Source organism: Cyprinodon tularosa, unplaced genomic scaffold (assembly GCF_016077235.1).
Source record: "Cyprinodon tularosa strain WSP-4 unplaced genomic scaffold, ASM1607723v1 ctg4, whole genome shotgun sequence".
Classification (NCBI taxonomy): domain Eukaryota; kingdom Metazoa; phylum Chordata; class Actinopteri; order Cyprinodontiformes; family Cyprinodontidae; genus Cyprinodon; species Cyprinodon tularosa.
The window spans coordinates 3,002,114-3,024,908 of NW_024039118.1; the positions used below are offsets into that span (position 1 = coordinate 3,002,114).

General features: G+C 37.6%; 1 protein-coding gene across 4 annotated transcripts; it reads right to left on the minus strand.

Annotated features, from left to right (window-relative positions):
* Positions 1 to 798: 798 nt before the first annotated feature.
* On the minus strand, positions 799 to 13,938 carry insig1 (insulin induced gene 1). 4 transcript variants are annotated; one of them, XM_038297933.1, is made up of 8 exons: positions 13,791 to 13,938; positions 11,170 to 11,318; positions 10,978 to 11,071; positions 10,535 to 10,882; positions 7,151 to 7,275; positions 6,780 to 6,946; positions 5,574 to 5,673; positions 799 to 3,256 (listed from the first exon to the last, which is right to left on the minus strand). In XM_038297933.1, exons 3-8 carry the CDS (start codon positions 11,033 to 11,035, stop codon positions 3,227 to 3,229), a joined length of 828 nt encoding a protein of 275 aa, XP_038153861.1. In that variant the 5' UTR covers positions 11,036 to 11,071; positions 11,170 to 11,318; positions 13,791 to 13,938; the 3' UTR covers positions 799 to 3,226. The 4 variants fall into 4 exon arrangements, with proteins under 4 accessions (XP_038153861.1, XP_038153859.1, XP_038153860.1 ...); XM_038297931.1 differs by having other exon boundaries at positions 10,535 to 10,885; XM_038297932.1 differs by having other exon boundaries at positions 10,978 to 11,318.
* Between the last annotated feature and the right edge of the window lie 8,857 nt (positions 13,939 to 22,795).

Genomic DNA, 22,795 nt, shown 5'->3' on the forward strand with positions numbered 1-22,795 from the left:
GAACCTTAAAGATTGAACTAACAGATTATGCAGAGTGGGCGAATAGAGATAGAATGAAGCAGAATGATGAAATGGGGTTCCCTATGTCCTCCAGAAGTCTAAGCCTATAGCAGCATAACTATAGAGATAGCTCAGGATAACCTGAGCCCCTCTAACTATAATCTTTGTCAAAAAGGAAAGTTTTAAGCCTAGCATTAAAAGTAGACAGGTTGTCTGCCTCACGGACTTAAACTGGTAGTTTGTTCCACAGGAGAGGAGCCTGATAACTAAAAGATTTGCCTCCCATTCTACTTTTGGAAATTCTAGGAACCACTATTATTATACCATTATGCCCTAGCTCGTAAAGGGAAATAAATTACCCTTGTCTTACCTTAACAAATATAGGTAATTATACCTAAATTACATATTAAAGTACTGATTTCATTAGTCATTAAAACTACAAGAAGCAGTATGTGTAACTTCTGTATATTATTTTTATTGTCATTCTTTGAACCCAGAATTTACGTAGAACTTTGTTGTGTAACGTAATAGTCTTTAAATATTTAATCAGATATGACCAAGACAAATAAGTTGATCAATTACCTGAGTTTGCCTTTTCATAAAATACTTCAGACTTCTTTTGTTTTTTCCCCAGTATTTCATTTGACAATGAGGTATTGCTTTTTGACATTTCTGAGCCTGCTTCTTGTTGCCAAAACATGGCAAATAGTTTTTTCCTCATAAACATTGCATTTTCTAGTAGCCAAATGTCCATCATTTATTCTTCCATCCCATTTATGATGCAAAGTACAACAGGGATATCCTTGTAAGTTTTTTATTTTTTATTTGAACTCAAGGTAGCAAAAAGATACATTGTTCAAATTTAAAGACACAGAACTAAAACACATTAAGATAAAAATAAGGTGGTTCACCACCTGAGAAGAGGACAAAAAAAAAATAAAAAAATAATAACACAATAAATAAAGCTTCCCCTCATGTTTAGCATACCTGAATGAATACTCTACCTGGAGCGGTCTGCAACAGAAAGTTTTGGAAAAAAATAACTCAGGTATCCTTAGATAATGCTACAAAATAAGATGTAATCAACAGTTTGACACAAGATACATTTTTTTTTAAATCTTTTCTCTGGTGCGAGTCACTGGTTTTGACTCAAAGGCATGTAATCTGACAAAAAAAAAAAAAAAAGAAGTTATTGCTATTTTCCCCCCCCAAACAATTCAAACTGCATGTACATAGATTATTCTTTAGCCTTTGTCAGATATAATAAATAAGAAGAATAATGATCGGCTCATGTGTGATGTGATTGCACTTAATCCTTTTGACCCCTAAACACTAAAGATACTGAAGGTCTAGTGTGGTAATACCTGTGTGATTACATTGACAGGACGCTTTTAAACAATCGGAGCACTAATGACATTATCTTTACACAAAGGAGAAAACAAAACCCTTATAGTGACAAAAGCACTACATTCTATAAAACACAGGCAATCACAGATTGCAAATCTTAAGTTAAAATGTCTCACCTGCACATTTTTAAAATGAGTTTTTATATGCAACTGGGAAGATGAGTAATCACAAGATTTAATGTGACATTTAGCTTAAAGGGGTGGATATACGATATACTAGTGGTACATTCTCTTTTCCTTTCAATTACAATCCTTTTCTTTTGCCCACAAACTTAAATGGTAGAAAGTAGTCTTTAAAAATATAGATCTTATTGCGACACCCAACCGTGAGTCAATACGGCTGCTTTTTGTTTACAAGCAAAACAAATTTAAATGGTGAAATTTGCACTTAGTACTCAAAATATCTTAAACACAAAGGCATGTGCTTATTTTCACAGAATAATCCAAACAATGGCACTTTTTACTGACAGCACTTTTGCTTTTCATTCCACCTTTTAACATCTAAATAAATCAACACGCTAGGAAAATGTTTTGCTTTCTACTAAAATCCTGAAAACAAATGCAAAGTTAATCTCCATGAGCTTATTTTTGTATCTATTTTAATTTTTCCTGAAGCTAACCAGTCAACGAGCCTCGTTTTACAATTTGCTTAAAAGTCAAGCAAACAGTTTTTCTCTCCCCATGAAAAATCAAAGCCTAATTTCCAAATTACAAACTTTTGGAAGAGTCCAATTGCAGACCAGCGAGCCTGTGAGGCCTGATGCAAGAAATAAGCAATCCTGCAATAATTTACTTGCATCGTATCAAAACTACAAGGCCTTGCACAAAAACTTTGGTTTAACTTCACTGAGGTGAGGAAACTAGAGCTAATGAATTGCTTTAATGACTATGACTCTTAGAAGGTAAAGCAAGGCTTAATTAACTGTACCAGAAGAAGCAGTTTTTGAGAAATAATACTTTTTTTTTTCCTGCAGGCAGTTAACCTGAAAAAAGCTCAGGTCAATCAGTTTTGCTGATTATCCCACTTATGAATCAGTGACCAAGAAATAAGCCTCAAGTCATGCATCCTAAATAGGTTGGTTAAAGCCCTTGCAAAAATCTATTCTAGCTCATTTAAGATGATTCTGTAGGAAAATGTTGCAGGTGTTCAGCAAAGAATTAGAATAAAAGCAAATGGTTTCCCAAACTATTCCTTCATCACTATAAACCATCAATCTCCACCCCACAAACAATTGCGAGTTTACTGAAAACGTTTCACACTGAATGCCTTAATTTGGTTTGACTGGGCCCATGCGATGCCACTGAATACCTATTTTTGCTAGAGTGAATACCGGTGGGTCAGCATTTAGTCTATTAGTTCCCTTTTATGACCATATCACAATAAGGCTTTAAAAAAAGAAAGTCTCAAACACTTTCCTGCTAAGAGAAAAAAAATACATCCATGCTCAAACACTCCTGGAGTCCACTTCATGAAACGAAACAAAAAGAAAGAGAATGTGTCCAATGTCACTTCAAAAAAAAAAAAACCTACACAAGGCAAAGTCCATCCTCTGGTTTGGTGTGAAGGACGCATCATGGTGATGGAGGAAAACAGGCATGGAGATTTGTTTGGCTGTGAGGAGGTTGGGAGGACATGGCACATTAGCTGATGGGGCGTAATTGACCTGTACTTTGTTGTCAGAACAAAGGATGGAGTCCGAAACCAGGAGTCACTTTTTTCCTAGGTTATCCTTCTCTTTCCTCCTATCCCACTAATCCAGTTTAGCTCAAACTGTTCCTCGCTTTATGTCTGCCTCTTTAGTGGTGTTGGAGTTGGCCACTCAGTCCATGTGGGGTTTCTCAACGCCTCCCTGAGGAAAAAAACAAACAAAAAAAGCTCAATCAACTGAAAGCAGTATAAAAGAGAAAATAATAAACAAAAATATCATTTTAAATGCTCCATATCAGAGACTTTAAACATAACTGTCAATCACTTGCTATTGCTATGCAAGCAACTCAGGCTGAAACAATTTATTGAAATAATCACCAACTAATTTAGTCATTAATCGTTAACTGGAGCACAAAGTCTCTAAAACATGCTATTGTTCATAATAAAACTCACATAGAGCAGTAATTATACCAAAAACTTCCACAATAAAAAAAATGCATTCAAGTAAAAAAAAAAAAATTAAATAAAAAAATGTGTCAAAATGCCTCCAGAACTCTCGGTTGATTAGTTTTAGCTTTACCTGGTTCTTTAAGGAATGTTTTGCTGTACAGTGATTAATAATAATAATAAAAAAACATTACCAGATTAATCAATTATTAACATGAGCTTTCCCTTGAAATATAGAGTTGCTGTGTGGTTTAGATTTTTTTTTTTGTATAACTTCTGAGTATAAATATGTAATAAATAAAGACAATTGGGGTTTAGCTTCCCAACTTGATTTACACAGGGAATGAAATCCAACAAATGAATACCAAATTCAAAAGTAAAATAAGATTCACTGTGGTCTCTGGAACATCTTGAATCCTTTTTTTCTTTTTTAAGTTGACACTGTCAATGCAACTTTCCAGGATATAATGAAATTTATTGAATATGTCTCAAAAATATGAAATATAAAACTTCAGGAACGCCAAGTTTCTGTGTTTACAACCATCTAAAATGCAGTCCAAACTCATTGAGTGATTGTGACAGCTGCTGAAGCTTGTTAAATGTCCAGTTTCATGTGATCTACTTGAAGCTAACTAAAACTTAGACAACATCTCACCTTATTGACATTAAATTAGCGGGATAACTTTGTAGATAACCTTTGAAAACAAAGAGGAGCAAAAGACTGCAGCTGTGTGCAGCCAGTGAATTTAGAAAGAAATAATAAAGCCATGAGCTTTACTTGAAGTGCTGCAGCTTAGATATAATATAGGCATATATATTTATATGCTTTAGGTAGCCTAGGTATCAAAGTTGGGACAACAGATTACTGATGAGCTGGAGAAACTCCCAATGACACAAAGTTAGAGATGAACAATCATGAACCAGTGAATACACAATGGTTTTCTGACGTGAATCAGTATAAGGAGCAAAAAAAAAAAATCCTCATTTGTAACCTCAGCTGCTTTCATTGGTGACGTCTGAACAAAGGTACCAGTTTATCGTTTTGTAAGAACACATGAGCATTGGGTAAAAACAGAATCCACTTTGACAATCCGCTGTAAAAATTGTGGTCTTTTAAATGTGATGGTAAACCAGGAGTTAATGGCAACCATCCGTAGAGTAAACGTGGAAAATTTTGCTAAACAAACTGTTCCACCACAAAATGCTTAAAGCAGAAATATAATAAAGACCTCTCTGAGGAAAAAATAAATAAAAACAATTTTGGTGTGGAATCTTCATTTACTCCCCACCCCCCAGCTTTCTCATAATGTAACCGCAAGACCAGAAGACGGGAGAAAAGCAGCAAACAAACCCACAAGTCGAGACTTGTGCCAGCATTCCACAGGCCTCATCGTAAACAAAAACAACAAGCAGCGAGCGACCCTCTGGTCAGCCGAGTTCTGACTGGCTCTCGGCGCCTCGCAGCGACTGTGAAAAACAAGAGCTCTTAATCTGCTTTCACGCTCTCACTGAGTCAAACTGAGGGAGTGACGGGACTCTTACTTTACAGACAGAATGAGGTGAGGCTTCCAGGCACAGGCTTAATGAAGACATCAAAGCTGACTTGATGGGATAATTATGATGGAAAGGGGAGGGGAGGGTTGGTTCCATGCTCTTTGCACAAATTTAAACCATTTTACAATCTTATCTCCAAGCTCTTCCATTTTGCTTCATAAAGAATAGGAGTCTTTTGAAGTCGTTTTTTTTAAATTCCCTTATTAATAAACGGAGCAGCTGATGTTGACAAATGTAACGGGCGTTATAACGCCAGCAGAAGCAATAAACCCAAAAAAACTCATGTTTACCTATGAATTTCAATTTGGCAGTCACCGTCCAGAATATGTGACATATTCCTCCAGAACATCTAAATCTAAAAATATCTTTAATAAAAAAAGTGGCCTCTGATTGGTCAGTGGGAACCAATACAGGTAATTTAAAAAGGAAAATTAATTCTTGTCTACCATGCAACAGCAAACGCACTTAATACAATGTGATGCAGAAAGAAAACACATATAAAAAGAAGCAAATGTTACCATGGCCAGCTGCCGTCCGATGTTACCCACAGTAACACCGCCTGAGAAGAAGATACACGGGAGCCAGGACCGCACATACAAGAAGTCAGGAGATGTATACCTGAAATAGAGGGTAGATGTAAATAAAACAGAATGTTAAATGACCAGGAGGGCTTTTGGAATAAATCTTCAGGATGAGCAGTTACTAGCATCAAGGTAATCTACGGCTAAACTTTAATGTCCATCCATGGCTTAAGCTTCTGAAATCAGTTTGGAAAAACATCTTTAAATTTGTACTTAAACAAACGTGATAAGGAACGAGAGAAATTATGATTTTAGATACCTAAATATATAAAACCAAGTAAGTTTCCGAAGCAGACTTCTTTTGCAGTTGTGAAGAAATGTCCTGCAACTAATGTCTTTTTTGAGGAGTATATTGGTATATATATTGGTTCTGCTGGAGGTTGCTTCCTGTTAAAAGGGAGTTTTTCCTCTCTACTGTCGCTACAAGCATGCTTAGTGTGAGGGATTGCCTTCGAGTCAATGAGTCGATGCAATCAACTGGTTTTCCTAAGATAGACATTTTTTAATCAGTCTGACTGTATGATCTGGTTGATTGTAATGTGCCTTGAGGTGACGTGTTGTGAATTGGCGCTATATAAATAAACTGAATTGAATAAATGCTTTCCTCCATTATGAGATTTGTAATTACAAGTCAAGGAGCAATCAATGCTGCTGTCATGTTTCACATTCAAAGATCTGATATGAAATAATGGGGATTCTTAGGATTTTTTTAAATGGTGGGACATATGTTATGATTTTGAAAGACCCTTCAGAAAAAGAATCAATAAACGCAACCTGATGTTGAAGCACCTGCTTCAATTAATGCGAAATCAACCAGTTGTGATTCATTTGGACTGTGTCATAAGTAAATGGTTTGAACCTTCTAAGAGCTTAAATTAGTCAACATTTAGCTAAAGATATGCATTGCTAAATGACAGGTAAGACTAGACTTTCAGTGAAAAACACATTTCTTCCATTGAAAATCATAAACCAAGAAGGTGTTGTGTTGAATAAAAGAACCAGTTTAAAATATCCTGAAAATATAGTTCTCAGTTGACATTTAACCAAATGTGGTGACGCTGTTGATTCTCCAACAAACCCAAAGATAAAGTTTTCCAGTCACTGATCAGACACATGCAGCATATGACTTAAATATTCACTCACTGATATACTCCGTTGTAGACCAGCAGCTGTGTGATGACAGTAGCCAGGAAGGCGGTGGTGATGCCCAGACCAAAGCCACTTCTGGAGCGATCAAATGTCCACCACAGGCCCAAAGACAAGGCCGCCAGGGTCAGCGAGAGCTGCACGTTGTTGGCAAAGTCTAGTTTCTGGGTTACGGTAAGTTAAGGGCAAAGTCAAAGAGATTGACGTCAACAAAGAACTCTGCTCCTAAACAAATATTTGAGTGACCGGTTGCGACCAAGTTCCATCAATACAAAATGTTAAAAGACATTCATTTCTTTAGTGCATTCATAACCAAAATTCCTACAACTGGAGTCGTTTGGAACAGCTTAGTAGGACGAAAAGGATACAACACTGGCATGGTTGATACCGACAAACACTGCGATGCATCTCATTACACTGGCCCACTCCCTCTTGAACTTGTGGGGCTCTCCCAAATGGCTGTCGAGGCAGGGGTACAGAAGACCGATCACAGCTGCAACAAAAACAGAGGAACAAACAGGCCTGGATTACAAACGATAAGCAGAACATTCTCTGAGCCACTATGGACCAATACTGACAAAGCTGTGAAAGATTACCTACTGAGAATGTGTTTTTACACACAGCGACTCATTTATACTCATACTTATGATTGGGAAGTAGAATAAAAATAAGATTCCCTTAATCATGAAAACCAGAAAAAATACATTCAGATCTGTAGCTTTAATGTGTATGAAATAATGAAAGACTGGACTTTACAGTTTCTCTAGTATGGAAATAAGCAAAATTATTTTCAGAAGAACTATTAAATATTTATTGATGTTATTTTATAACATCCATCTTAATCTTTGTTTTAAATAAATAAAAAATAGATAGGCCAAAGAAAGCAAGGTAATTAAAGCCCAATGCTCTGGTACTCGACATTAAGATGTTAACTATTTTTAATCCATACAGCTCTGCCCAAGGTGCAATTAAACAGTATTCTTAACACATCACTTTGTAATGTGACTTTGTGATCACTTTTTAATCATCAAGGCATTTTTACAATTTAATGTATTAGTATGTTTACCCTATTTTATCCATTTATGGAAATACTTTGTATGGAGATCTTCTTAAGTTGAATGCTATTGAGATTATAAATTAGTAGAGAACAGATTGCACAAAATTGTGTCCTGACGTTTCATAACATTACCAGCAAAAACTTTTTAAAATATAAATGGGATAATAATGTTTGTGTCCTAAGGTTTTAGACTGGTACTATGAAAAAGGGAAGGGTGTTTAAGAAGGACAGAAAGACAGATAATGAATAACAAAATAAGGGGAAGCAAGGAAGGAAGGAAGGAAGGAAGGAAGGAAGGAAGGAAGGACAAACCAAAATAAAGCAGAAATGAATGAGTTCAACAAGGAAGAAAGGAGAGAAAAACATAAAAGACAAGAAAACAAAGTTAAGAAAATAATAATATGCACAAAGATTAATACAGGAGAGTAGGAATGTGGGAACAACAATGAAAAAACAAGGAAGTAAAAGAAAATAAGCAATGAAAGACAGAAGGCAGAAGCAGGCAGTTGTTCTTCAAACTGTAAAGACGAATTCTATGCCATTTTTCAAGGACAAAGACAAGGGGCAGAAAGTACAAAGAACATATAAGAAAGGCACCAATATGAAATCGAAGATGAAAAAAGACCAAGACTGAAGGAAGAACAAAAGAAAGAAGGAAACGGTGATAACTTTCAGACAATAGGGTAGGAAGTAAAGTTGGGAAATTAATATTGTTGATGTATTGTATTATCCAGACTCACACATACTGAATAGTTGAATTATTTTCCACATTTTTAGGACCGTATTAGGTGATATTAGAAACCTGTCAACATCTTTTTTACACAAGGTCACATGGCAGAACAAGCACACCAGTGTTTTTCCCTTGCTTACAAGAGAAACAGGCATGATTGTTTGGAGATATTACTCGATGAACTAAAGTAAGTTGATTAATACAAATACTACATTTTAAGGTAACCAGGTGTGAAATCCCACCTTGGCAAGCTATGAACATAGTTTCTCTTCACTTCAGGAACAAGAACCAAAAAGAAAATCACAAAAAAATGGCATTGTTTTTTTTTTTTGCACCGGTTGAAAACTAAACTTACGTTCAGTAGAAATGCTCTTCATTGTGGCTCAGATTTATGTATCAGAACCAAAATGACCATAAATCCAGCAATATTAAGCAGAACACTATAAAGAATATTTTTTAAGCAGCCTGTGCATGACTGGTTCCCATTACCCAGTTTACCCTAAATAAATCTGACAAACATTTAAAATAGTTTCCCCCTCTCATAACAAATTTATCAATATTCATCTCTATAGTTATGCTGCTATAGGCTTAGACTTCTGGAGGAAATAGGGATCCCCATTTCATTATTCTGCTTCATTCTGTCTCTATTCTCCCACTCTGCAGAATTTATTATTTCAATAATAACATTATGCTCTCTCTGCTTTTTCTCATAGTAGCTTCGCCTCGTCTGTTCCTGTTTGGTTGTGACACCTTTGGGCCTGGAGAGAAATATCAGCTGTGCTGCTTCCATCGACACCCTTGTTTATAGATGCTGGAAGTCGGCCTGTTTTCCAGTGTGGTCCTGTTTCTCTGACTGTGAATGGCTGGACGTGCTCTCTTCATCCTCTGACATGGGAGCTGAGCTAGCTCGTCTGCCTGGCTGTGCATTTCCTGGTCCGGGCCGCTTTTTAAAGCTGCTTTTTGTATCTCTGCTTCTGTCTCCTTGAACCCCAGTTGGCCTCAGCAGATGGCCGCTCACACTGAGCCTGGTTCTGCTGGAGGTTTTTTCCTGTTAAAAGGGAGTTTTTCCTCTCCACTGTCGCTACAACCATGCTTAGTGTGAGGGATTGCATTCGAGTCAATGCAATCAACTGGTTTTCCTTAGATAGAAAACTTTGAATCAATTTGACTGTATGATCTGGTTGAACTGTAAAGTGCCTTGAAATGACTTGTGTTGTAAATTGGCGCTATATAAATAAACTGAATTGAAATATATATATATATATATATATATATATATATATATATATATATATATATATATATATATATATGCATGCTGGGGATACACAGACTTAAAATAATTTACATTTTCTGAACAAGAGAAACTGTTTCAAATGTGAGGACAATTAGATTTTTTCCCCCTGTTTTATGACATTTACTCTGACTCATTTAAAATAGCTTTTATATAATTTAATGAATTACACAGCCAGCTGCCCTTTGCTTTAAAGAAAAAATGGCTTTTAAATACGTCCAGACTGGCATTTAAGACAAGAATCATCATCCATTTTTCCCCCGTTTGTTGTCTCCACTGCAGCACATGGTGGGAGGAGCTAAACACGGATGTGTGTCCGGGGCTTTTAAGGCGGGCCTTCAACTCACCCGTTATGACATCAACCAATGAGCGGACAGCTCACGTAGTAGGCAGCCAATCAGAGAGCAAGCATCCCTATTATGTGTCTGTGCTCAGGTTTTTGATAACAAGCTAGCAGACATTCCTTATTTAGACCGTGGCTTATGAATGAAAACTTACGTTTGCACGAGAAAATTACTAAAATAAGTCAATTTCAGATTATTCAGTCTAATATATTATTAATATTTAAAATAAAAAAATAAATAAGAGTTTCTATTTGCTTCATTTTGTCCACTAGCTAGTGTCCATGCCCTGAAACAATGTAGAAAAGTGTTTTTTAAAGAGACACTCACCAGCTCCTGTCCCACAGCACGGTGGGATCCACCAGGCGGATGAAAACAGGGTTGTCATCACCTCTTCAGGAAACAGGGTCACATGCCTCTGTATCTGCAGCAGGTTGAGCACCAGCGCCAGGAACACCCCCACCGTGAAGAGGACCAGACCCCTTCGGATGAGGTTGGCGGTGCGGACGTCATGCAGGGAGCCGTAGGCGCTGCTGAGCATCGCGGTGATGATGGACATCATCTCTTCAGCCTTAGAAACGAACGGGCTCGCTCCGGACAAATGCTTGCTTTTAGCTTTCGGTGAACAAGAGCAGCTCCAGCAGTGGTCCACTAATCTGGGCATTTGGCCCCTTTGTGCTGCTTGGCACAAATGCAAATAGACTAGTTAGCAGGGTAGGTATATAAAAAAATAATCTAAGTATTAAACTAGGAGTCAAGAGTTTAGCCCTTACCTTGGTGTCCAGAGGGTTTCAGAGGCTGGTTGAAACAGAAACCTCCACTGCTGCTCATTCAGCCAGGATTCCTCTCTTTGTCTTCCTGCTTTTTCTAGTAATCACACGAATATCGTTGTTTCGTTCACATCGTTTTCAGTAAGCACACAAAGTGTTGCTTCCTTCCGCGGGTAAAGAGTGAGCTGACCGTACCAACGAGAACAGCAGCTTCCCCTGCAGAAAACAATCTCAGCTGAGTCGGGTGAGAGTCGGCAGCCAATCGGAGCGCGGCGGCTGATATGACGTATAGTCTTTCCCCGCCCCCTGCGTCCGGTGCAGACAGACGCACAGATCAGGTGGCTCTGGGACAGAAGTGAAAGTAGAAACTTAGCAATCCTTTAACAAGGGAGAAAAACATGTAGTCATGGCTTCTAAGAAGGCATTCCATTTATCCAACTATTTCTTTTTGATCTTTTAGTTTTGGGTACAGTTTTGTGACAGAAATGTATTTAAATTTTTGCAGTTATTATTATGGTTATTTATGTCAGGTTGGAAGGAGGAATTTGGGACATTCAACTTATCATAATCCAAATGATGACTCATAATATGGCTAAAATTGCACCTGATCTTAATTTTTATTGCTGCAGGTGATGGGTTCATGTGGCCCTCTGTTAGTTTTTTATGGGCTTAACCTGGTAGCGACCTTGAAGCTAGGGCCAACCTATTTCTAACCACTTTTAGAAAGGCTCCAGGAGGGTAAACCAATTATCTCCTTAATCGAGAACTCAAAACTTTTTCTGACTCTTCTATATTCAGTTTGCCATGGGCATAGGTGACAAGTAACAAAGTACAAATACTTCATTACTGTAGTTAAGTACACTTTATAGGTATCTATGCTTTACACCATTACTTATTTTTCTTCCTTCTTCTGACTTCTACTCATTATATTTTCACACAGGTATCTGTACTTTCTATTCCTTACATTTTTAAAACAAATGTAACTTGTTATTCTTTGCTTTGGTTTAATGTTTATAAATATTTATTTTGTGTCATGTGCACCATCCAATGCAGATCATTGGCACCATCCACATCTAGTGAAACATAGTGTAATTGGATGAGTCATATAACGCAAACACTCATGGGTTAGCTAAAGGAAATCATCAGAAGCAGGCAGGTGTTCTTCAAACTGTAAAGACGAATTCTATGCCATGCTACAATGTCAGATTCATAAAAAGATGTTGAAAGGTCGCAAACAGGCGAGAGCGTATCGGGAGATGGAGATGGAGACCAACAAAACCTCCCTCATCCTTGGCTCTATCTCAAAGAATTATTCGAAATACTCAAAATATTAAGCTTTCAATTCATATAGTGGCCTCTTGCTGTTTTTTTAAAGGTTACTTTATACTTTTATACTTTAACTAGTTTCTGGAGCACATACTTTTTCCACTTTTACTTGAGTAAAGAGGTCAAGTTGATACTTCAACTTTTACTAGAGTGTTTTTAAACTGCAGTATCTATACTTCTACTTAGGGAACAAATGCGTGTACTTTTGACACCACAGGCCATGGGAGATCTTATTTGGTGGAAAGACCTCAACAAATGACCAGGGCCATAGGTACTCAAATTCTAACCCATATTAAGAAAGTGATACCACTGAGGTCCAAGTTTTTCTGAATGCTCCCTAAATGGTCTCTAATGCTTAGGTTCAACATCATAGTTTGATCTTTTCTAAACTGTATACCCTCAAAGAACCTTCATGACCCTTTTTTGTTTAGGTTACCCGTAATAAATTGAACAGTAACCTTCACAGTGTGTCATCCAAATATTTTCAGATCCCAATCCCCTAAAGGTTAAAAGCTAATAATCAAATTGGAATGGCTGTGCTAATATTCCTCCCAAAAAAGTTAATTCTCTAAGATTTATAATAAAATCTACATCAACAAAAGTTCAGTTAAATGTCAGAATGGCTATGCACTTTCTCTCTTCTGTTAAATGTTCAGTGGATGAAAAAAAGAAAAGTTAGAGGAAAGTGTGGGGAACCTCCACAAGCTGAGCTTTTTTACATAGTAAAAAAATGTGTAAAGCCTTAAGAAAGTGCAAGTTTTTTGTTATATAAATTTATAGGAAATGTTCACCGTATTATGAAAAGTCCCAACATCTAAACAAACATACTGCCAATTTTTTATGTAATGAAAACAAAAGTAGAAAAAAATAATTCCTTAAACGTTCAATATAAGTGATACAATATCCCTTTTATTACTAATAGATATGAAATGTCCCAGTTTGAAGATAGAGACATTTAACCGGATTTGGGAATTCAATGTGGGAACATTTCTGAGAATTCTTACAAACCTCGCCTTAAAATCCAATATGACAACCTTTCATATATAAAACAGTGATAGCCTTTGTAGAAAACGGTTGTTTATCTGTGCCTCTGACGAGTTGTGTCTTACTGAAACGGCCAAACACATAGTTCCAATAAACATTCCTTTGCTGAACAGCTTGAACCAATATCTAAAAATATAGAGAGATTATTGTATGCTTGTATTCCTAAAGTAGCTGACCTGTTCGATAATGCCTGGATATTGATTAAGCAAAACTCAAACAGTCTGAAAATGTGAATGAGAAAACTAATCCTTTGGTTTGATGTATCCCCATAAGACAGGTAACTTTGAGAACTTCATTAATGACATTGAATTATTATTATTATAGCTCTAAAGGAAGGCCAAGTGACACCGGCAGGACTTAAACCAAAATTTGAGAACCATGGCATGAAAAAGTCTATGAGCTAAATGATATAAGTGAAAAAACAAAGAAACATAAAAAGTATTTACCAAATAGCCAATGCTCCAGTCAGGACAAAGAAGATGAAGAATCAATCTTTCTGTCTTTAATGCAGACCTGTCTGTTTAGCACTCATCCCTAATCCCTTTTACAGGTACTCTTATATACAGGCAGGCACTGGGAAATGGGGTCAGTGGGGCAGCTTTTTCCCCTTGTTTTTCACATGCTGCACTAGCTGTGAACTTCGGGTCAGTCTACAGGAGGTGTGGCTTACTGGTGTGTAGAGTCCTATCACGTCTATCAGAGATAGGGTACTTGGCACATTGGTCATTGACCGTCATCTATGGCCGACAACAACATAAAGACGTGTTTTTGTCGTAATGTACTATGCCTACCCTGGCAGCAAACCAACATACACACTCACACTCTGCAAATATCAGCCAGACAACATGTACAATCCAACATATGATCTGTATATGATAACTAATGTTTACATAATATGGATCATTTAAAAAAACATGATGCCTAGATAAAGCAAACTCACTCCTGTGATAATTTAATTGTTTAGGTTGTGTGTGGAACTTTAAATTGTCTTTATACTGAATTGAGCTATATAAATATAAAAACCTGCCTTACCTTAAGCTACTGTACCTGCTTCCATCAGAGATTTCTAGCTCTGCTTCTGGTGGCTTTCTGCAGAATCAAAAGTTTTATTCTAAGCAGAATTCTGAATTGACAAGTGTTGTGTCTGGTTAAATGTTCAGGTCAACAGAACAGATCTTTTCAATCTTAACATTATTTCCTACTCAAAAGCTTAAACATATAGAGCGAAACCGTACATTACTTTTTAAATATTTTTGTGAGGGTTTGAATAACATTGCAAACATCTTTTAAAAGCATCCCGTGAGTCATAGTGAACATAATTGAAATACTTGAACACAAACTGGCAATTACTCAGTTCTCAGTCATTCATACAAAAAAATTGGTGGCAACACAGGTCTATAAGTAAGTTAATATTTTAGCAAACTATACAGTCGTAATGCCTGCTTTTAGACGGGCAGCAGGCATAAATGCAGAGAAAAGCAGAAGTAGTATTAGTAGTATTCATAGTTGTTTATAAAAGAAATGTACACAATATGTCAACCAAACTAATGCAAGTAGCAGCTCAGTTAGTGGCATTCTGGTACAACAACAACAGGTGAACACTAAAGTACAGCTGTGCTTTCTTTGTAGAAAACAGAAAGGAGAAAACCCAAAGTGCTTTACTTCTATAAGCATAGATGAAGACTTGCTAGTAAAGATGGTAATATCTGGAAAAATAGTAATCGAGTCCTCCGACATCCTAAACCTATAGCAGCATAACTATACATATAGTTCAGCATCACATTACAAATAGGAACTTTAAAGTTTAACAAAAGGTAACAATTCAAGTACATATAAACAGGGTTTCTGCTGAATAGCAATAGTAATGAGCCTGTTCTACACCGTGAGGAACCTGATCATGAAAAGCTCTGGTAATTGTTTCAAGTTTATATGTTTTTGGAACCTCTAGCAAACCTACAATATTGGATATAGGTCCTCTGAAACAGAAATATATATATGGTAGAAATAATAAGTATTAGTGCAAAAAAGGATATCGAACCAATACAGACATTTTTAGATTGGGCTATATTAAACTACAAAAACAACTTAGAATGTGTGTTTTATCTGCAATATGCAGAACGGCTAAATCTCTCACTTTCTATTGTATACATTTTAATAAACAAATGTTTAAAAATATAACTAGGAAAATTAAAGACCTTTATGACATTGGTCACTTTATCAGGCAGTTTGCTAGTACTGATTTTGTAACTGGTGACTGTGGAGCCAAATCAAACCTACAAAATTGTCGGTTGTTCATTTTAAAGTCTAGCAGGTCATTTTCAGCTTGTCTAGCGTAATAAATCTACAGTAGCAGCCATTCCAAATGGCCCATCCCAGTAAAACGCCAGCCAAATGGCAGCCCACTTCCCTGCAACTCCCAGCAGAATATCCTTCAAGTTCCAGCTACTGGAGTGACCCCCCCTACTTCTCCTGGGCGTGCATATTGTTTTACTCTGACTCCACCCTTTCACCGGCGCTTCTTCTTAGATCTTAAAGTCCACAAATCATTACAGAAAGAATATTTTAGTACAAAGATTGATGTTTAAAAAGGAATTGTAGGGGACCAGCCAAGGGCCCATCAAGGAAAGTGGGGAAATTTTGACTGGCTACTACTGTATTTATTTGGCAAATTTGTGTTAATAAGCTGAGCAGCTTTTGATTTTAGACAATACAAGTACAATAAAATGGAAACCAAAAACACAACATATAATAAAATCAAAGACATATGATAAAATTCTGGGTCTTCTATTCTCAGGGTCAAATACTTCAGGCTGCAAATCAAATATGGGGCAGTATATAAAAGCCCAGCCTCCTACTCTGTTACAACCATGTCATCATACATTTTGAAAGATAAAGCAGCTATAGTGAGAATTTTTGGAAAGCATTACAGCTTCCCATCTGCACATTCAAACTGACCGACTTCAAATTGGTTTAACTTGAACAGAATAACAAAAGCTGTTCTCTCAAAGGGTAGAGATAACTGAATTTAAATATAAATGTCACAGCTGAACTCCGCCTGAGCTGTTTTACCATACTGAAGCAAACAAATCAAGCATGAAAGTGTGTTGAGGTTGAAAAGTTAGAATTTGTCTCCCTGGTTTTATTTGAGTGCTCTGAGGTGTCCTGGTAGGCAGAAAGCTTAAACAAATTGAGCGTGCAATGAAGGATCAAAGAAGAAATTTGTTTTTTAGCCAAAGTAGGATTCTTTTTCTTTCATGTCATAGTTTTTAAAGATTCTTTGACCTAACTTCACCAGTCAAGGGATCACTGCAAACACTAAAATAACATAGCAGCAATCCGTATATAAAACCATCAGTCATAATAATATTGTCTAATGTCAGTGAGACATGTGTCTATTGCAGATAAGTCAGCAAAATGAGGCCAAAAAGGAGAAATGTACACAAAGTTTCATAAAGCCCACAAAATACACCCACCACCAAAGTGGTCCAGTAGTAGATGTCCTCACTGCTGCAGGGGGACTTTTGTCTTAGTGAAGATATAGTGTTTGTTTCCCAAATGATATAGTTTCTTTCTCTGTAATTCTATGGTGCCCAGGTAGCCTTTAGCAGTGAATGTGAGTGGGTGTAAGAGATTGCAAAGTCTTTCTGCTCTGCAACAAAAACATGCAGGAAACAAAAATGAAAGGTGAGCTTTGAGATTTCTCTCATCAAGCATAAGTTCATGATTAATAAAAGTTTGAATTTTGGATATCTACGGGTCATATCCAATGTTTGTGTGAACTTTTAAATGTGTCTTTTCTCTTTCTACACATCTAAATGTATTTATTTTAATTCTTATGTGACACACCAACAAAAAAGCTTAATTGTAAAAGTGAAAGAAATTGTTTCCTAGTTTCCTTAAATAAACCTCTGGTGATGTGACACATGTATTTGGAGCTTTTATTCAATTCAATTCAAAAATACCTTATTAATTCCAAAGGGAAATTAAATGTTGCAGTAACTCATACACTATTTTTAAACAGGTGTTGTAGGTGTTGTTTGCTGTGGGCAGGAAGGATCTTCTGTTTTGGTCTGTCTTGCAATGGATCTGTAGAAGCCTCTGACTGAAGAAACTCTGTTGTAGTTTTAAAATCTTCTGTAGAGGATACTCACTGTTGTCCATAATGTTCTTCCCTTGTCATGATCACAGCCCCTGTAGCTAATCGAATTACTCTCTGTTCTCTAATGATCACTGATCTTATCCACCTGCTCCCGGTGCTTTATATATGGTTCAGCCCAGCTATCTGGGCCAGATTATTAGCTATGACATATTTGTTTATTTGTTTGAGTTTAAGTTATGTGCGTGGTTCATGTCCCTGCTCTTGGGGGCCAGTGTGTGTTTGTCTCCTGATCGTGTTCCCAGCTCTTCTCTGCTGAGCCCATTCTTGGTATGTTGGGCTTAGCGTGCGGGGGGAGTTCGGGTCCTGGCTCTTCTCCATGGAGCCCGCTCGGTTTCAACTAGACATGCAGGGGGGAATCATTTTCAAGTCCCGTGATCCTGGCTCCTGGATGGAGCTAGTTTAAAGTTCTGCACTTTCTCCTGGTACCATGTCTTGTCTCTGTTCCTCTCACCACTGGGCCTGCCTGTCTCCATCTGAGCATGTTTGTCTGAGCTCAGTGCTGGACTCATAGAACTCTGAACCTGCCTGAACGCTCCGTTGATTCCTGGAACCCTGGATCTGTCAGTTCCTGTTCGGATTGGAACCCCTGGTTGGGTCACCGATTCCTGGATCTCAGAATCGTCCTGTTCTGAGCTTTTTCCCTGACCTGGATCGGTCTCCTGCCTGTTCACTGGGGCTGCCACATCAGGGACACTGTACGTTTCTGCAGCGCATCTCTTTGGCAGTCCACCCGAGTGGTTGGCCTGAACTGTTAAACCAGGTAAGTGACTCACATGGATAATCATCTTCAGATTACTGTGTTTCTACCACAACCAGAATGCCAGTGATGGGGGATGCTCTGCCTTCCCCCTCAGCCGCTACAGGTCCGCTGATCCACAGCCGCCCGCTTTCTGTTTCTGTTCTGTTTTTTTTTGTCATTGAACATTTTGAAACTTCCCACTGTCAGTCTCGCCTTAGTACTGGGTCCATCTGTCCCATTTTATGATATCATTTTATGAATAATTCTTCTTTGTGAAATAATCTCCATAGGTTCTTGAGGAGTTCCTGGAACAGCGCTTGCCTTCTTTATTAGCTTGTTGAGCTTATTTAAGTCATTAGCTCTGATACTGTTACCCAGCAGATAATGGAAGAAGAGATCACACTCTCCACAACAGACTTACACAGGATAGCATCTTGCAGCAAACGCAGCAGGACCTAAGCTTCCTTAGAAAATACAATCTGCTCTGTCCCTTTTTATAGAAGGCATCACAGCTGTGTCTTAAGTGTAGTTTGTTGCACAAGTAAACACCAAGGTATTCCTACTCCATAACCATTTCCACTTCTTCTCCCTTTATGTAAACAGGATTAGCCTTGTTCCTATTTCTTCTGAAATCTATAATAATGTTCCTTGATTTGTTTACATTTGTTTCCACACCATGCCAAAAAGCGGTTCACCAGCTCTCTGTACTCGGCTTCTTGTCCATCTTTAATGCACCTGTGTTAGAGAGTCATCCAAATATTTCTGCAGATGACAGGACTCTGTCTGGTACTGGAAGTAAGATGTTATTGAGTAAAAAAGGAATGGAGAGAGTACCGTCCCCTGTGGTGTTCCTGTGCTGCTGACAACTTGATTAGACAGCTGACCCTTCAGTCTAACAAACTGTGGTCTGTTTGTCAGGTAGTCTTTGATCCAGGGGATAGTTGATGCCTCCACCCGAGTCCTCTGAAGTATGTCACAAAGCAAGTCAGGCTGAATTGTATTAAATTCACTGGAGAAATCAAAGAACATGATCCTCACAGGGCTGTATGCCTTGTCTAAAGGAAAGTGGGTTTGTAGAAGCAGGTATATGATGGCATCATCAACTCCAACTCCACAATGATATAGAACAATTAAGTAATAGATAAATTCCACCTGCATTTAATTTAATCTCATTATAAATGCAATTAAGGCCTCAGAGAATTTTCAGAAAACAATAGAAAACATAGAGCCAGTTAAAAATCAAGAATCATACCTGTTAAATCCAGCCACTGGAAAAAAAGGAATAGTCAAAATACATCTCCCCCTCATATTAGTGGGAGATGTAGTGATGGAGGTGACACAACTAAAACTAAGTTATAAGGCCAGTGCACAGACAGGAGAATTGACAGTTTATTTAAACAGCTCATCCTGTAAAGGAGCACTGTTCATGCTATTTTAAAAAATATTGAGTGTAAGAATTTGCACCTTTGAAAAGAGTGTTGGAAGAGGAAGCTTCTAGGTTGCTGTGTGTGAATCCATTAAAATTGTCAAATATAAAACTCACTGTGTGTGGTCCCAGCCCTGCAGAATCTAAGCATAGATCATAATATTAAAATTTATAGATTATCAAAGAAAAGATGGATATCCTCAGTTCTGCAGATGAAATGGTCCACCTCATTTAGATAAGAGATAACGGTACTAAAACCAACCATTTGCCACCTGAGAGTGACTCCTGCATGCACTCAAACTCCATGTGTTTTGACTGCTATCCAAAAGCGGTCTCACAATAAGAGGTTTATATCAGGTTTATGTCTGGCCAGTACTAATCAGTTTCTGTAGTGTTGTGCTGTTTTTGAGTTTGTAAGATTTCTTATGATTCTTTTTTGTTTTGTAGTTGCGAATGTAACTTACTATGTGTCGCTAAAGCATTTTAACTATAAGGGTGAAATATTTTGTTGATAGATTTTCTCCTTTTAAAAAGATGAGGTTTGAGTTTTTTGTGTAAATGTGCAGCCCTTGCTGTTTAAGAACACTTCTGCATGCGCTTACTCCATCTATTGCTTTACCACTTCCTCAAGCTGATATTTACACAATACTTGACAGAGACTTAAAGACTTTTGTCTACCCGTAATTTCTAATAACCTGGTACCCTTTCTCATCCTTGCTCACTAAATTTGATTCCAATTTTATATCATAAGCCTGTTAAGCCCAGAGGGTTTTAGAATGCAATTTCCTCTTGAAAATATACAACCTAAGGAGACATTTTGTTTTTTCTGAAAAATATCTTAAAGCAGACTTTTTATTTGACCCTTTACACAAAAAATTGTTTGATGAGCAAACTGACACCTTAGTATTATCTATAAGCCTCTAGCCTAGTTTCCTGAATTTACTTTGGCTGTTCAGGGAATGTGTGTCCATTTTGAATGAATGAATGTTTCAATCGAAATGGATTTTGTTGCTATTCAGAAGTAACTGGCATCCACCTCAACCCAGACACCAATGGTGACTCCACATAAAGTAAAAAAAAAAGCTTGTCAAGGTTGTTTTGGCTATTAGTATAGTCAAAAAACGGAAAAATTTGAAAAAAGAAAGCCTCTTTAAATAAATAAACAACTCCACACTGCCAGTCTGACTCAGCACCTCTTTCTTCCACTTTGAGTGGGATATGAGGCTGGCAGAGGACAAACAGGCTCAGCTGTCACTATTAGATCATGACTACCCCACTAAAATCTGGTACTAAGTCTTGCAATATCATTGTCACCACTAAAGTACAAGAAATGGATGGAGTATCAGGACAGGGCATGCAATTATGGGCCTATCAGCTTGTTGCAATATTCACAAATATCTTTAACCATTCTCTGAGGTTCCCATGGTGAAACGGTTGACCTGGTCATGTCAGGAAGGGCATCTGCTTTAAAACTCTGCCAAGTCTATGATCAAGTTGTAGTGATTCACTGTGGGGACCCCCCAGATATGGGAGCAGCTAAAAGGACACATGCACATATTTAACCCTGCCCTGCAACGTACTAAGTGCCCAGTGCTCACCTGCCTGAAGGCTGCCATCATAATGCTTGGGCCCAAATTTCATGACACTGGCTTTGACCTGGCTTTGACCAACTCCAATATGGCTACAGGTGCAACAGCTCCTCAAACAACAGCAAATATTTGGTACTGTCCTGTACACACAGATATTGTCAATTTGTCAAACTGTTGACAAAATTATCTGCCAAAGAGCTTTGAAAAATAGGACCAGGAAGGACTCCCAGCTATGACCAAACCAAACTACTCTGCTGTATTGGAATAAAAAAGGTTACTCATTTAGCTCAGAGATGAAACAGAAAAAAAAAGTTGGACAAATTGAAAGACTTACTTCAGTAATTTTTAACAGCTAAAAATGTATGTAGCTTCACTGTCATTGCATTTAATTACTAACCTGAAACAATTTTGAGGTGAATAAAAAAATACCTGTGAAAAAGAAACTTAGATCAATGTTTTAATCTAGGCACAGATCAAAATACAGTGGGAGTCTATAGGTGCAGCTAAAACACTTGAGTCTTTTAACTAGAAGGTCTCCTCTTCAGAAGATTCATTCTTTTCCAAGTGAAAGTTATTTGGTGAATTCAAGTATAACTAATAAAGTGGATAGTCTTTATACCAAAACCACTCCAAGTTTCTTACTGTGAGGTTTTGTTTTAGCAAATTGGTATAGTCTTTTACAAGTATTCTTAACATGATGATAGACAATTTGAATTCAGTTCAGTTTATTTAAACAGCGTCAATTCACAACACATGTCATCTTAAGCCAGTTGATTGCATCAACTCACTGACTCAAAATCAATCACTCACACTAAGCATGCTTGTAGTGACAGTGGAGAGGAAAACTTCCTTTTAACAGGAAGAAACCTCCAGCAGAACCAGGCTCAGTGTAAGCGGCCATCTGCAGAGGCCGACTGGGATTCAAGGAGACAGAAGCAGACATAGAAAATTAATCAGATACAAAAGGTGCTGAAGAACAGCTCTATAGGTGGCCCCTCAAAGAAACCCACATCCAGGCAAATCATCTCTGATCTGAGCCAGCTCGCATGTCAGAGGATGAAAGAGAGCACATAAAGTTAGTCACAGTCAGAGAAACAGGACTACACTGAAAACAGGTCAAGCTCCAACATCTATTAAAAAAAGGTTTAAAATAGTGCAGAATGGGAAAATAGAGATAGAATGAAGTAGAATGATGAACATGGGTCCCTATGTCCTCCAGTATTCTAAGTCTATAGTAGCATACCTATAGAGATAGCTCAGGATAAGCTGAGCGACTCTAACTACAGTATAAGCTTAACTATAAGTTTTAAGCCTTGCCTTACAAGTAGACAGGGCATCTGCCTCACTGACTAAAACTGGAAGTTGGTACCACAGGAGAGGAGCCCGATAACTAAAAGATCTGCCTCCCATTCTACTTTTACAAATTCTAAGAACCATTAGTAAACATGCATTGAGAGTGACATGCACTGTTAGGAACATAAGGAACAATCACATATCTGATATAAGATTGAGCTTGGCCATTTAAGGCTTTATATGTG

Excerpts from the sequence above, each read along its gene's own strand:
- insig1 (XM_038297931.1), bottom strand. The coding sequence starts at position 11,035 with ATGAGCAGCAGTGGAGGTTTCTGTTTCAACCAGCCTCTGAAACCCTCT. Across the intron at positions 6,947-7,150 it reads GTATCAACCATGCCAGTGTT|AAACTAGACTTTGCCAACAA; the intron begins GTATCCTTTTCG and ends ACCGTAACCCAG. Across the intron at positions 3,257-5,573 it reads TCGGACGGCAGCTGGCCATG|GGAGGCGTTGAGAAACCCCA; the intron begins GTAACATTTGCT and ends TTTTTTCCTCAG.